Here is a 16,870-nt window from a genome sequence, read left to right as displayed (position 1 = left end):
AGTCTCCCCTTAGAACAGAAGCAATCCATGCTACACTGCAGGATCACAACTGCTGCCTGACCCACCGAGTTCCTCCAGCAGTTTGTTGTTTTTTTATTTACTACAGAACACCAGAAGAACTCAGTGGGGTCAAGAAGCATCTGCGGAGGCAAAAAGTGTAGGTTGATGTTTCAGATCAAGACCCTGCATCAGGACTGAGGGAAAGATTGCCCAGTTTATAGCAGTACATAGTTTACAACCCAATGGTATGATACTGAATTTTCCTATTTCAGGTAATCCACTACCCCAGTGCTCTCCTCCCACACACACTCACCTGCCCATCGAGTTTTCTTCTCTTTTTGTCTACCTTTCCCATCCCCTACCCACCTGGTTCTATTGCCCATCATCCTCTCCCCATCTAGTTCCACCTACCAGCCTCTTTTTCACCTCCTTCATACTGGTACATGTCCTACCCTTACTAAACCACTAAATGCACCACCTCACACTTACCAAGATTAAATTCCATCTGCCATTGCCCTGCCCAACATCATGCTGCAGGCTAAGACTACCCTTTCACTATCCACATCACCACCAATTGTTGTACCACCTGCAAATTTATAAATCATAGCTACTACATTCACATTTAAGTCATTAATATACAGTATATAACAGCAAGGGTTCCAGCACCAATCCTTGTAGTACCCTTCTGGTTACAGGCTTCTTATCACAATAGCTACCCTCCACCACTGCCCTCTAACTCCTGTTACTAAGCCTCAGGCCTTTAAATTCACCTAACGTATTACAAATGCCACATGGATTCAGACAAGTTGAATTGAAGGTTTAAACTAGCATGCATGTGTGCTTGCGTACATGCATTTTGGTAAAATGGGTAATGATAAACAGAACCTGTCAAGAAGGGATTGTGTAGTGCAATTTTTCTGTGGAGCTTAGGACACTGAGGGGTGACCTTATAGATGGTCATAAAATCATGAAGGGCATAGATAAGGTAAATGGCCACAGTCTTTTGCCCAGGGTAGGGAGTCCAAAACCGGAGGTTTAAAGTGAGAGGGGAAAAATTTTAAAGTAACCTGAGGGGCAACCTTTTCTACGGGTGGTGCGTAAATGAAAGCTGCCGCCAGAGGAAATGGTAGACATGGGTACAATTACGGCATTTAAAAGACATTTGAACGAGTTGGGCACCACAAAAATATACCTCTGATTGAAGTCACAGCAGGGGATAACAGTAGAAATACAACAATGAAAACTCTTCACCTGAATGTATATAACATATATAAACAAGGTAGATGATTTAATAGCACAAATAGAAAAAAATAAGTATGATAATAGTTATTTCAGGGATGTAGTTGCAAAATAGCCAGGATAAGAATTCAATATTCCAAGATCCTTAATATTTACAAGAGATAGGCAAAATGAAAACAGAAGTACAGCAGCACTAATATTAAAGATATTAGTAAGGGCAGTAGAGAGCAAGGATATTAGCTCAGATAATCAAGAAATAGAATTGGTTTAAGTGATAGCAGTAACATTAGCGTGAGCTGCACATAGGCACCCAAACAGTAATAGTAAGATAGGATATGGTACAAATCAGAAAATTAGAAATGTCCCGAACATAATACAATAATTATGGAGAACTTCAATTTACACGTAGACTAGGCAAACTAAGTTGGCGGTCATAGTGTGGAGGATGCACTCAGAGCTTTTGTAAGAAGTGGTTGTCTTGATCAGTATGCTGAAGAACCTGTGAGGGAACAGGCTAGTTTAGATTGAGCACAGTGAAAAAAATTAATTGATGATCTGGTAGATAAGTGGCCTGGTGGGAATGGTGATCATACTCCATCTGCCACCTTCTTGCCTATTCACAAACCATCTATATTTTTGCAGACTTTTGGCACCTTCATCAAAGATCACTTATCAAACATAATATGTTATATTCTGACATTTGTCTGCACTGTAAAGAGTTGAGAGCCTAGTAATGATCACTATGGCACCCTACTAGTAGCAGTCTGCAATATGACAATGACCCACTTATTTCTACTGTTTTCCATCCTTTCTTTTCATGCAAAATATATTAAGAGTGAACCTGCACGCCCTCATTTATATTAAAACTTTTTGTTTGGTAACTTATTAAATACATTTCAAAATTCCAAGTATACTACATCCACTGATTCCCCCTAAACTACCTTGCTATTTCATCTTCAGAAAGCTCTCATTAGATTTTTCCATCATGATTTCCCTGTCATAATATCAAATGAATGCTGGCTCTTACAGCTCCACCCAATCATATTATAATTATCCAAGTGCCTTTTACCTCATGCTTAATAATAGCATTTTTCAGGTGTAATGTTAGGCTAACTGGTTTACTGTTCCCTCTCCCTCCAGTGATATCCCTCTACCTTCTAACCTTTCCATTGTTAGATCATGTTGTCCAGTGATACTATACTTAATACAAAACTTGTACTTTAATGCCATGTCCCATTGTGTTGCTACATACAAACCCATAAACACATTATTACAGGAAATTTATTTGTTTACCAGCCTCACGTATTGATGCTTCCAACACATTAAACGTTCACATTCTCGGTCATGAAACAATACACTCTGGGCTATTGCATTCATGTACAATTCCTATTTCTGCATGTACAAACCAGGTTATTAATGAAAGCTCTTAAGTTACATTACTCATTGTCATATAGTGACACCATATTTATCAGAGCCCATCATGTTCTCTCCAGAGCACTTCGGTTAGTGAGTTCCACCATGAGCAATCCTGCACTACATTCAATTGAAAAAAATTCCTTCAAAAATGCTTCTCGTTTAAGCATATTCCCGTAAGTGGCTCATCCATCGTATATTGTGCAACAGCTGGAGTTCTGTATCAATATCGCATCACTTTGTCGTGCTCATACATCATATCCTGTCATCTTAATTGGTTGTACTCTGACCTCAGAGTTTGACAGCTGTAAGTTTGAGTCCCACGCGAGAGTACTTAGAGCACGATCCAAGTTAATTATTATTCTCTCTAGATCCTTTTATAGACAACAGGTGGTATGACTTCAGCAGCGTCAAATTCTTTTTTTCTCTTCAATCACTCTAATACATCTCCCTCTGAACTTGCAGTATTCAGTTCCAACCCTGACATTGCTACCAAACTTGCTGACAAGTGCTGTGAAGCTGTTATTTTGTGAAAAGACGTCTATCTTACAGACCATTAATACTAATTCTCCAACACATTCTCCTACCTCCTCTGGACCAGAAAGAACAATACCGAATGTCAAGCCATTGTTTCCCTGATAGTCTCCTCTGCAGTTCATCCCTTCCATGGCCTCAAACCTAATAGGCCTCAACCTCACACAGCTCACTCTACCAAGATCCACAAACAACAGTGTGCAAGCAGACCAGCTATTTCAGCCAGGTTTCTTTGCAGAGAACTTACTTTCCCCTCATCTCAACTCGAACTTTCTTCACCCTCCCCCCCCCCCCCCGCCCTCCCAGCCCACAGTCTTCCACCCTGCACCTGCAACTCTTTTGATTGTCTCCATTGCGTAGCGGTTAGCACAATGCTATTACAGTGCCAGCGATCAGGGTTCGATTCCTGTCACTGTCTGTAAGTAGTTTGTATGTTCTCCCATGTCTGCATGGGTTTCCGCTGGATGCTCGGGTTTCCTCCCACATTCCAAAGACGTATGGGTAGGTTAATCTGGGTTTAAAATGGGCAGCACGGATTCATTGGTCCGGAAGGGCCTGTTACCACTCTGTAAATAAAAGTTACAAAATTTTTTTAAAGATTTTTTTAAAAAATTTAAATTTAAAATTTATTTTGTCGTTGTCAGTTTGCAGCCCATTTTACACCTCTACACCTACTCTACCACACTCAACCCTGCCAGGACAACTTGTGGGCCCGCCACCTTTTCCTCAAACAGAAGCCAAACGAGCTCCAAGCACCACTACACCCAGCCACTTCACTCGTTCTAACATTGAGTGGCTTTGCCTGTGATCTTCTATCTTCAAAATAAAAGGTATCACTATTGTAATGGTTACCTGCCCTGTCAACTCCAGTTCTTTTGTGGGACACATGGAAAATTATTTCCTCTAATCCTCCTCAGAAACCACCTCCACTTCCTTTTCTGATATATTGATGATTATCAGAGTTGTGTCCTGTTCTCATTCCAAATTGGAACATTTCATTAAATTTTCAACTTCTTTCACTTTCCTATTGTTTTCCCCCAACTTTCCCCTTCCCTTCCTAACCTTGATCTCCACTTCCAGAACAGCAGTATTAACCAATAGCTACTGAAACCCCAATGACTCACAATGGTACTTTGAACATACTTCCCAGCCTACTTTGTCCTGCGAGGACTCTATTCCATTCTACAGCTTGATCCATCTCCACTATATCCAACCATTCGTTCGGCAGGAAAAGAATTGCAGCTGTGACGTATGCAACAAGACTCAGACAAGATTTGCATTACACAAGTACCTGGCAATGACCATCTCCAACAAAAAGAGTCTACCATCCACTGACAGCATTACCATCATTAAATATCAACAACTTGGGGGTCACAATTTACCAGAAACTTAACTGGACCAGCCATACAAATACCACCATTACAATGATGACTTATAAGGCATTAATCATGAGACAAATGGAACATTTTCCACTTGCATAGATGAGTGCAGCTCCAGACATACTCAAAGTTCAGTACCATCCAGGACAAAGCAGTCCGTCACCAGTGCATTCTGGCTACAGTGTCCACCATCTACAAAATGCACTGCAGTTACTTCCCAAGAACATTCCAATAACAATTCCAATAATAGTGGTGAAGAAGGTGTTTGGCACACTTGCCTCCATCAGTCAGGATATTGAATACAGGAGTTGGGGTGTCATGTTACAGCTGTACAAGACATTGGTAAGGCCACATTTGGAGTACTGCATACAGTTCTGGTTGACATGCTATAGGAAGGATGTCATTAAACTGGAAAGGAGGCAAACAAAAAGATTTACAAGGATGTTACCAGGACTGGAGGATTTGAGTTTCAAGGAAAGGCTGGATAGGCTGGGACTTCTCTCCGTGGAGCTTAGGACACTGAGGGGTGACCTTATAGATGGTCATAAAATCATGAGGGGCATAGATAAGGTAAATGGCCACAGTCTTTTGCCCAGGGTAGGGAGTCCAAAACTGGAGGTTTAAAGTGAAAGAGGAAAGATTTAAAAGTGACCTGAAGGGCAACCTTTTCTACGGGTGGTGCATAAATGAAAGGAGCTGCCAGAGGAAATGGTAGACGTGGGTACAATTATGGCATTTAAAAGACATTTGGACGGGAAGGTGGATAGGAAAGGTATAGAGGGATATGGACCAAACGCAGACAAATAGGACTAGCAAAGTTTGACAACTTGGTCAGCATGGACGAGTTGGGTCAAAAGGCCGTTTTTCCATGCTGTATGACTCTATGATTCTAATAACACCTTCCAGTGAAGAACCTCTACTGCCTAGAGAGAGGATGACAGCAGCCACAACCACCTGCAGAATTCTTAAAAGATGCATCTTCCTGATTTGGAAATATTTTGGTATTTTCTCATCGTTACTGGATTCAAATTCTGGAACATCCTACCCAACTGCACTGTGAATGTTCCTTCCCCAAAAGGACTACAGTGGTTCAAGGCAACAGATCAACACCACTTTAAAGGACAATTAGCAATGGGCAAGACAAGCTGATCATGCCATAAATTTTAAAAAAAGGTCATTCTCTCAGAACCTTATGTTTCACCAAGATTATGTTTCTAATCCCCACTGAGCACTGGGCAATCATACCCGATCTCATTGGACTGTAGCATATGTGACACGTATAATACTGGGTTGCTACCACTCGAAAAATTGTGCCATATGACCAACTGTTCTATGTATATATTGTAACAACGTTTAATTCATTCCAGAGACACCCTCTGCCTTTGGGGATAAACTGCTACCTTGTGTGGTAGTGAGCACATAATAGAGGTACTGCTTCACAAAATAGAAGTTATTTTATAAGTACCTTTGTCAGTTTAAATAACCAGCTACCCTCCATTATCTTAGTGAGTGAATGAGTGTAAGAGACATGAGGACAACCTCCACTTTTGAGATTTCTTGACTTGTCCCATAGTCACCCATATTTCCTTGCACCATCATCTGTTAGTTATTTGCTCACCTCTGCTTACCAACCTATCACAAACTCCACCTTTATTATTTTCTCCCCTCTTTACTACCTCTGGATATTTAAAAGAAAACATCATTACGTGTAATATTTTCAGTTCTAATGAAATACCACAAATCTGCCTCTTTGTCTCTGTAGATTCTTCACAACCCTGTTGAATATCTCCAATACTTTGTTTTTACTGCAAGTTTCCATGATTTCAATTCCATATTAAGCCAAAGCTACATACATCTGTTCTGTTAATTCAAAAGAAGATTAAACACCCTGGGGAGTATTTCAAAGACGATAACAGAGTTTTCCTGCTGCCCTCTGACAATATTCTTTCCTCAGTCCACATCACAGAAGAGTAAACTAGTCATTTGTCTCAGTGCTGGTTGTGGGATCTTGCTGCATGCAAAATCATTCTTACTGTTGCTTACAAAACAATTGCTGCAAAGTAAATCATCTATGTTACTTTTTAAAAGTACTTTGAGACATCCAAGATGTGATAAGGTACTACAAAAATGCAGATCATTTTTGCTTTTACAGATGAGATATTTCCAGTGCAGATCTAATTAAATGAGCTAAAATGAATTACATTCTTAGATTACTATTTTCCCCATAATAAGTTCAACTATTAGCTGTATGAAGCTGTTACATGACTGAAGCTTTTTAATACATCCATTAAAATGATTGCAATCAAATGTCTGCCTCCATCAACTGAACAAAATTGGTATGTGCAATTCTGCCATCAAATAAGGTCTGAGTGGAACCTTAACAAATCATCACAATTATCAAGATCAGATTGATATTCTTAGAAATGGTCATGTAAGTTTGAGTTGTATGTTGATACTTGTGTAGAATCAGAATACAGTCTATCACTGCTTTAGTCCAGCTCACTACAGTATTTTTTTAATAAAGGGAAAATGCCCACTGTGATTTCAAAGTGTGTAGGTAGATATTACTCAAGGGCACTTTAATAAAAAAGAAAATGATACATATTTAGTAGTAAACCTATTTATCTGTGCATTAGAACAGTCAACAGAGAGTCAAACAACAAGGCCCACAGGAAGAAAACTAGGCATAGGCTGCACCATCACCAAGCTCAAATGTTAACACTGGTGGTACTGATAAATTTTTTTAATTAGTCAATAAATGTAAAAGCAAAAATTCTCCACAAATTAACCTCTGCTGGGACACTTTAAAGTTTAATGATCTTTCTGTAAAGAAATCTTTATAAATTGCTCAGTATTTAAAGCATCAATGTATGACTCTGCCTTACATCGAGATTTCAAAACAGAATTGCCAGACTTTCTCTGTACATTGAAACACACTGCTACTTTCCTGTTCTACTTACACTGATAGTGAAAGAGTTAACTGAGTGATTACACTTACTCTGAGCGAGAGAGTGCAGCCAGTGTCTTGGTAAAGGACAATCCTACGAAAGGCAAGTCCTCTCCTGTAAAACCCGATTTGTTCAGCTGCTGTGTCTCGATCATTGGGCGCGATATTTTCTCTGGCTCATCAAAATTGGACACATCATCGTCAGTTTCCAGGGTCGGTACAAAAGGGGGTGGAACTGCAAGGGAAACACAAGATATATTGGAATTCAGAAATAGTGGGGAGACTAAAGAGGTAACAGTCAGCATGTAATCTTCAATAAAAATGGGAAGTGAGTCACTACTGGAGCAGTCTGTTCAATAGGCTGTCACAGCTCATTACATCAGTTTGAGGTAAAAGTGGATCTTACTCACAGATAACCTGACAGCCATAAAGGCTGGTCTCTAATACAGTTCTGTAATTGCTCCATAGCAATATATTTTCACTGCATTTGTACATATACAGGAGGAAAACTATAAATAGTAGTCTGGGCTCTCTACCCATTCCCACTTTTAAAAAAAACACTTCATCCCTTATTCCATGCCATAGGATTCCTGGCAGTACAGAAGTTCATTTGTATACGATACTTATGTTATAATTAAAAGCCAAAATAGTCACACTATGGACTTACTACTCTTCATTTAAATCTTGAACTTAGCTAACAAGCAATGAAGACACAGGTTCCAAAGATCATTACTTACATAGCATGCTGAAACACTGTAATCATCAATATATTTTGATAATCCTCAGTTCATCAAGCCTCCTTCCTGAAAATGACTAATCTGCTACTGCTGCAAAGCCAACTTACAATGGCAGATTGCTGCCTGCAGAAACTTTCTTTCTGCACTGCAAGTACATTTCTTCAATAATGAATATGCCAATAGCTAAATTCAGCCAGCATTGCAGTACTTGTGCCAATCTACTTCTGAAAGACTGCAGGTTTAACCATGGCAGTTCTGAGCTGGATAGTCTTGCAGCAAAGCTTCCACACAGGATCACATTGCTAACACCTCCCAATATCACTACTGATGATTAGCTAATGGAAACCTTTCAATACATACAAAGGTAATCTGCTTTGTTGTAAACACAAAGATCAATGAGTACTACAGAATTCAGGCACACTATCGATTTTAACCATTCTATACTGTGATTTGAACCTTATGATTTTGCTTGAACTGCACCATTTGGCAGAGCAGTAACACTCATGACAAGAGAGTGGGCTGGTCATATTTGAGACTGACTAAGCAGCTTCGTGAGCTATAGCGTGTTCCTAAGTAAATGCCAGGCCATTCGACCACACAACCTGCATCGTCTCCTACATTACCAGAACTATGGCACGTTTGGGCAGTTTACAGACCAGGATTAAAGGTTTAATGAGGTAGATTAGAAATTACTGGAATATTGAAAGTCCACAAAGTATATATCAAATGGTATGGTTACATGAGTCTTGCATAGATCATAGAGACATTTGCAAACAATTTTTGCATTACAAGCCTTCTGGTAATTTTAATGGGCAATTTTAGTTTCCTTGAGCAGCAAGTTTGCAGATTCTGGAAATTTGAAATAAATGAAAAGGAAAATGATAGAGATGCTCAGCAGGTAATCAACCTGGATTTGATTTCTTACATGTGTGCTACTTGGCCATGTGTCTGCTCTTATTTTGTTTCTTTGATTTACTTTCACAGTGAATTGAGATTATTTTTGACTGAATTGATCCAAAATGAAACAGATCTCCTTTCCTCATCTTTCATAGTAAACATTATTAAAATTATAGAATGGTAAATTAGATAGAGGGGCAGAGGCTGTGGAGTTAACCTGACAAATTCTGTTTCTCTGTTGTAATGTCTGGTTTCAAAAAAGTCAAATTAGCGAAGGCCACAACAACAATTTCTCTCTCAGAAAGGATAACTATAAATAGACAAGAAAGAATTCAGCTAAAAACAAAATGCTTCTCCCCCTTAATTGTGACTTTGTTCTCAGTTCCATTCTCTTGCTGCATTCTGAGTTTAAGTTATTAAATAGTTTTGCAATTGTATCAACAGTGAACTGTGACAAACTTACTGCCAATTGCTACTGTAGTCACAATTTCAGTCCCTCTCCCACAATTGATTTTTCCTGTCTTTTTGGTTCACTTTCTTCCTTCACCATGCATCATTTCCCAGCTGGGAGACAGGTTTCAGTAAATGCTGCACTATAACTAACCACCAGATGGTATGCAAGTGCAGCTCACCATGCTTCTTTAGAGAAGTAGCACCCTTCCTGCAGACATTTCAATCTACTGGGATTGGGAACCACTGGCATTGCCAGTACTCCTACCAATAAACCACCATTTGGCTTCATAAACTCATTCATTCCCAAAAAATAGATTTCACTCATAGTCCAAAATAAATTTACAAATTTATGTATTTCAAAATGCAGCATATAAAAATTTAATTTCAGATGGTATTCTGGGTTCTGTTTCCGCACTTGCTTGCTTATTATTAAGCATTCAAATTATTTCAAAGTAGAAATTATCAATTACACAATTACTGTAAAGGATATTCGAACTAACCCAATGGAAAATGCACAAGGTGCCATGCTGAGACATTCAGACAAGAAAGAGAAACAGATAGAGGCCTTTTGGCCTTTCATACCTGCTCCACCTTTCAACAAGATCATGACTGATCTTTTTCCTCAAACCACTTTCCCACACTAATCCAATATCCCTTAAGTGGTTCAAAAATGTACATATCTCCGCCATGCATACATTCAGCAACTGAATCTAAAAACCCTCCTGGATGCAAAATTCCAATGATTCACATCTTCTTGTTGAAGAAATTTCTTATCTCTATCCTTAATGGTTGACCCTTATTCTAGGAATGTAACCCCTGGTTCTAGACACACTAGGAAGGGGGACATCTACTTTTCATCTCCCTGTCGAGCCCCTAAAAACACTGTACATTTCAATGAGATCACTTCTCATTTATCTAAACTCAAGAATGTATGAACCTATTCTGCTTAACCTTTTCTTATGTGACAAACCTGCCATCCCAGAAATCACTGTGGTGAACCTTGGCTACACTCCTCTCTATAGCATCTATCCTTTCTCAGGCAGGGAGACCAGACCGGTACACGATATTCCTGATGCAGTTTTACCAAGGTTCAAGTTTAAGCTCCTTATTATTGGAGACAAACATTACGTCCAAAAGGGCCATGAAAATTGATCTCAGAACCATTAGTCTGGAGGGAGGGAATAACAATCAACTAGAGTTCCTATTCTTGATAACCACCTGCTGATGAATGTGGTAAAATCAACGTATATTGTCAGGTTCTTGTTCCAAAACCCCATATTAGTTAAATAGTTTTCCAGTATTTGCTGCCAAGATAAAAATGATCTTCTGGGCAGCAGAGGGTTGTAAACAATTGTCAAACAGCAGAATATGTAAGTCACTAGTTTTCGACGGAAGGAAGGGAGTGAAAAAAGCAAATCAGTTGAGCAAACGGATTACACATGGACGACTCAGTACCCAGAGCTGTTCGTTCAGTATTCACAAAGTGGAATCTGTATTAAAGTATTGTGACAAAAATTACTTGATTAGCAGAAATTCATTAACTTGTTCTAGAATATTTAAAACTGTAAAGACAGACAGATTAGGCAACAAAACAAATTACTAGCTAGAGTTCAGTTCTCAGCTTCACTTCACCTACAGCATTGAAGGGGTTAGCATGCAGCCTGGAGACTGTAATTATGCTGTAGATCAATGTGAGCCCATCCTTCAGAGGGATGGAACACCTACACACTGTTCATGTACTGTAGCACTGCTTACACTGGCAATCCCGTTTCCATGGCATCCTATTCCATTCAGACATTAATGCTGCATTTAATGGTACATAAGTGGATTCATGAAATATACCAAAACATGCTCACATCCCAGCAATACCATAGCATTCCTCATGAACAAGATCAACATCAGATATAAATCAAGTCACTATGGAAAAGAAATAACTAGCACCCACAATCCATTTATTGCATTAATCTAAATAAATCTATGTTGAGTGATGACTAACAGCTTTTCTTTTGTCATCAAAGTCCATAGCAGGTTAACACATCAGCACAATTTCTCCTATTTGAGTAGCACTATATTAGGTATAGACCATTACATTACTAGAGCAAAAGTACACATTACCTGTTTCCGAAGGGAAGAGCTCACAGGTTCTACTGTGCAGTGTAGTTTTTTTCCTCATTACATAATCATCTATGTACGACTCATTATAAAGTCCTAGTTACAAGTCCACAGAATAGGTGATTGTAATCATGTACAAGCAGAACTCTCACCAAATGCCAAATAACATTTAGCACAAAAAAATGTGCATATTATTGATACTTACACACAAGCATCAATATTAGTCTTATTATGCTATAGATAAAACTGGTCACTTAATTCAAGGCTGTTGTTAGGGCTTGAGTTTTTCTAGTTTTTATTTTCAATTCAGTTCTGGTGTGTGTTTTTTTTTGACTATCAGTGTTTGGCAAAATCAAGTACTTCTGATTAGTAATAAAAACATTAGTTACTTGCATCGATTTCCCATTTCAACTAATTTATTAGCAAATTATTATAACAATAATAATACCTGCACATTCAAAGCTGTTCATTGCCATCCGTGTTTTTATTAACCTGGGTTTTCCCTACCAACACCCAGCACCACCTCCCCAGTCCTGAGTTGCTCAGTCACATCACTGGCCAATGGATTCTATTAAATACCCACAAACAAATGTGATTGGCTGGAGATCTGTGCACAATATACACATTTTAAAAGCCAGAGCAGATTGGCATTAAAAAATTATATTGGCAGTACACAGGTAGAAAAGAATTATAAACAGTTTTTTTTAAGGTAGACAATGTTTCTTCGATTATTATTTGTAAAAAGCAAATATAGAAACAAAAAGGACAGTTCAACTATTTTCAATTATTTTGATGATTAGTGAGCTATTGAATGCTACAAGTTATGCAATCTATTTCAATCTGGAGAAGCTCTTCAGACAAAATAGTGCCATGTTATACCCGAGATAAACTGGGCCCATGCATTGAAGCTCACAACCAATATATGGGGGAACTAAGACATTTTGGATTACAGCCAAAAACTGGAGTTTAATCTACGTATTTTCCCATTTGTTGCATTCAGTACTCGAATAGTATTAAATAGGAGGGACTACTAATCATGTTGCATTTTTCTGCAGCACTACCATACAAACCCAAAAGTACATCTTCATTTACATTAAAACATCCTTCAGTGTTGTTTACTCATAGATATTTCAATTGGTTTTGAACTGGATCCTGGAAGTCTTGAAAATCTGCCACACTCTGAACAGTTTCTCAGTTAAACTGCAGGTTTACCAAGCAAGACTTCTGCTTCCCCAAGAAAGGAGCCTTTAAAGTTGCATGCATTGAAAAAGCTGCAACAATAGTGATATATACAGCACAGAAACAGGCTGTTCGGCCCATCGAGTCAACACCAACCATCAACCATCCATTTTACACGAATCCTACATTAATCTCACTTTTTTTTTTCTTCCCACATTCTCTTCAACTCCCTCCAGATTCTACCACTCACTACACACTAGGGGCAGTGGCAAATTAACCAACGTACCTAGATGTCTTTGGGAAGTTGGAGGAAACTAGAGCCCCAGGAAGAAACTCACTTGAAGTCAGGATTGAATCCATGTCCCTGGCGCTGTGAGGCGGTGGCTCTACTAGCTGCGTCACTGTGCCACTCCAGTAATACAACAATGCAAAATTTGCCCCATATATCAAGAAAGATCCTCTTACCTTATAAAAGGAAATAGTGTGGGAAATTATTATTGTTATGCAGAGTGGAATCTGATCTCTCTAATCATGGATTCTCCTAATGTTTCTGAACTTGAATATGTAATTAGGGCTAAATTTACCCTGCAGATGTAGTGTAAATAAGAAGTGGATTCTTTTGGCATGTGCTCGGGTCTTGCTATAAAAATTCAGAGTATGGGACTGGTCTGAAGCTTGAGAGAGGCACAGGAAGAATTCCTGCTCCAGAGAATGCTTACTGGTTTGCTTCAGTACCACGTTGAACCCTAAGGGTCAGGGTAGGAAATACATTTTTGTTTAAACAAAAAGCAGAAACCCAATTCCTGAATATTGGTAAATGGAGAGCAAACAAGAGAAAAAGACGATGAGAAGACAAGAGGACAGAAAGGGAAAGTAAAAGATGGAGGGGAAAAGGGACAGCTTCAAACAAATCACCAATGCAGAGACTCCTACGATTAACAAATTGTGTTCACTCCTGATTGGAAGCTTAACTGGACAAACATAATAACATTGCAGCTGCAAACAATAAAAACAGAAACTAGATTAATTGGGATAAGTGATTCACCTCCTCACTCTTTAGAAACTACCCAACTCTCACAAAGTTCACACCGAGAGAATAAAATATACAGATTATTTCTCTGGATGGTTGTAACTGCAATCAGTTCAGTACTATCTAGGATAAAGTAGTTATGCCACTGTACTTGATATCCGCTCCTCCATCACTTGCAGAGTAGCTACTAGTCGCCACGGGTACCATGCAAAAGATGCAGTCCAGCAACTCACAATAGCTACTTTACTAGTGCCTCCTTACCCCATAAAGAGAAGGACAGAAAAGTAGCAATGCCTTCAGGTTCCCTTCCAAGTAAAACAGCATGTGAACTTCCATCACTAAATTTTACTATGCACTTTCAGGATCTGCGTATTCCTGACAAGAGCAGTATTTATTTTCGATTCCTGGTTGTCCTAGAGTAGGTGATGGGGAATTGTCTTCTTGAACTACTGCAGTCCTGTTGAAGGTGTGTCCACAGCAATGTTGGGCAGGGAGTTCCAGGATTTAGACCCAGCAACAATAAAGGGCTGGAAATATATTTCCAGGTCAGGATAATGCACGACTTAGAGGGGAACTGCAGATGGTGGTATTCCCATGTGCCTGCTGCCTTTGTCGTTGTCACAGGTTTAGGAGATGCTGTCAGAGTAGCCTGGGTGGTAAACATAGGCATTTTGTAGTCAGTACATTCTGCAGCTACTGTGCACTGATGGCAAAGGACATGAACGTTTAGGGTGGTTGATGGGGTGCCAATCAAGCAGGCTGCTTTGTCCTGAACTGTGTTGAATTTCTTGAGAGTTGTTGGCAATGATCTCATACAAGCGGCTGTAGGATATTCCATCAAGCTTCTGAATTGCGACATGTAGGTGGTGAAAAGGCCTTGGGGTGTCAGGAGGCAAGTCAATCATTGCAGGAGATCCAATTTCTGACCTGCTGTTGTAGCCAGTTTTTAGGTAACTGGTCCAGTTGAGCTTCTGGTCAATGATAATCCCCAGAATATTGACAGTGGGGGACCTGACACTGAATGTCAGGAATAGGTGGCTGGATTCTATCTTGTTGGAAATAGTCATTGCCTGGCATTTTTGAAACATGCATCTTACTTGCCACTTATCAGCCCATGCCTGAATGTTGGCTTGGTCTTGCTGCACTAGCAGCAGGCCTGTGGGATGCTTTATTTGCTGAGGAGTTGCAAATGGAATTGAACATTACACGATTGATGAACATCCCAATTATGACCTTACAATGGAAAAAAAGGTCATTGATGAAGCACCTGAAGACAGTTGTGCTTGGAATGCTGCAATATCCTACGGCTGAAGTGGCTTGAAGCTGTGTTGATTGACCTCTAGTAACCACACCAGTTTTTTTTGTGCAAGGTATAATTGAAGTAATTGGAATGTTTTCCCTTTGATACCCATTGATTTCAGTTTTATTAGGGCTCCTTGATGCCACACATGGTCAAATGCTGCCTTGATGTCAAGGGCTGCCATTCTCACCTCAGTCCTAGGAGACAAATGGTCCAGGAGAAACCCAAGTGAGTATCAGTGAGCAAGTTCTGTTTGATGGCATGTTGATGACAGTTTCCTTCACTTTGCTGATGATTGGGAGTGGACTGAATGGGTAGTAATTAGCTAGATTTGATCTATCCTGCTTTTGTTAATGGGACATAGCTGGGCAATTTTCTGCATTGTCAGGTAGATGCCATAATTGTAACTGTACAGTAACAAGTTGGCTTGAGCAGCAGCTAGTTCTGGAGCACAGATCTTCAGTGCTACAGCTCAGATGTTGTCTGGTCCTGGAGCTCTTGCTGTATCTGGTGCTCTCAGCTGTTTCTTGTTAACATGTGGAATGAAATGAATTGAATTGAATTGGGTGGAAACTGGCTTCTGTGATGGTGGAGATCTCAGAAGGAAGCCAAGGGGAATCATCTATTCAGCAATTCTAGCTGCATGCGGCTGCAAATGTTTCAGTGTTTTCTTCAGCACTCACATGCTGGGCCCCGCCAACTGAGGATGGGGATGTTCTTCGAGTCTCCTCCTCACATTAGCTATTTAATTGTCTACAACCATTCACATCCAGGGTAATAGGACAAGAGCTTTGATCTGATCCATTGATAGTGAGTTTGCTTAGCTCTGTCTTTTGAAGGTTGCTTTTGTTGATTTGCATTGATGTAGTCCTGTATTGCAGCTTCACTAGGCTGGCACTTCATCACCTTTAGGTACACCTTCAGTACTATTCACTGGATGAGGGTTGATCCCCTACCCTAATAGCAATGGCAGAGTGAAGAATATGCTGAGCCATGAGGTTACAGATTGTAGCAGTATGCATTACTGCTGCTGCTGGACGCCCACAGCCCCTCATGGATGTCCAGGTTTGAGCTGCCTGATCTGCTCTGAGACTCTCCCGTTTAGCAGGTTTGTAGTGCTACACAATACTTTGGTGTGTGACCTCAGTGTGAAGGCAAAACGTCATCTTCACAAGGACTGTGCAGTGGTTTCTCCTACATCTGTCACAGGAAGACTGATGAGGACAAAGTTGAGTAGGTTTATCCCTCATGTTGGTTGTGAGGTTAAAAACTAGAGATGCCCTAAACACTATTTTGAGGTTCCACCCATACAAGGGCTGCTTTGAGTAAAAAAAAATGCTCATTCCCATCTTCTTTGAACAACATGTGATGAGCAATAAGTGTGAGCTCACAAGAAAGGGAGGCAAAGAGCACTGCTTAATCAAAGTCTTTATGAAGATCAAGTTGGCCTGCATGTTTGGAGTTTAAGAAAAACAAGAGAGTAGCAATGATTTTAGGAGAAAGAAGGTTGTAATGGTGAGGTTATGTTTTTACACCATAATTTCTTAACACTGTCATGAATAGTGTATTTATCAATTCTATCCATTGAATGAAATTGAAATAATCATGGAATATTGTTGGACGGATACCAAGTGTATTACTGTTGTTCCT

At 39.7% G+C, this 16,870-nt stretch overlaps 1 protein-coding gene across 1 annotated transcript in view; it reads right to left on the bottom strand.

Annotated features, from left to right (window-relative positions):
* The window catches only part of LOC127579322 (citron Rho-interacting kinase-like), a 196,458-nt gene that overhangs the window by 136,498 nt on the left and 43,090 nt on the right, over positions 1–16,870 (bottom strand). The window contains 1 exon segment of the mRNA XM_052032041.1: positions 7,564–7,747. Coding sequence (XP_051888001.1) covers positions 7,564–7,747 — 184 coding nt within the window.

Source organism: Pristis pectinata, chromosome 17 (genome assembly GCF_009764475.1).
Source record: "Pristis pectinata isolate sPriPec2 chromosome 17, sPriPec2.1.pri, whole genome shotgun sequence".
NCBI classification, from domain to species: Eukaryota; Metazoa; Chordata; class Chondrichthyes; order Rhinopristiformes; family Pristidae; genus Pristis; species Pristis pectinata.
This window is presented reverse-complemented; position numbering and strand designations above follow the sequence as displayed.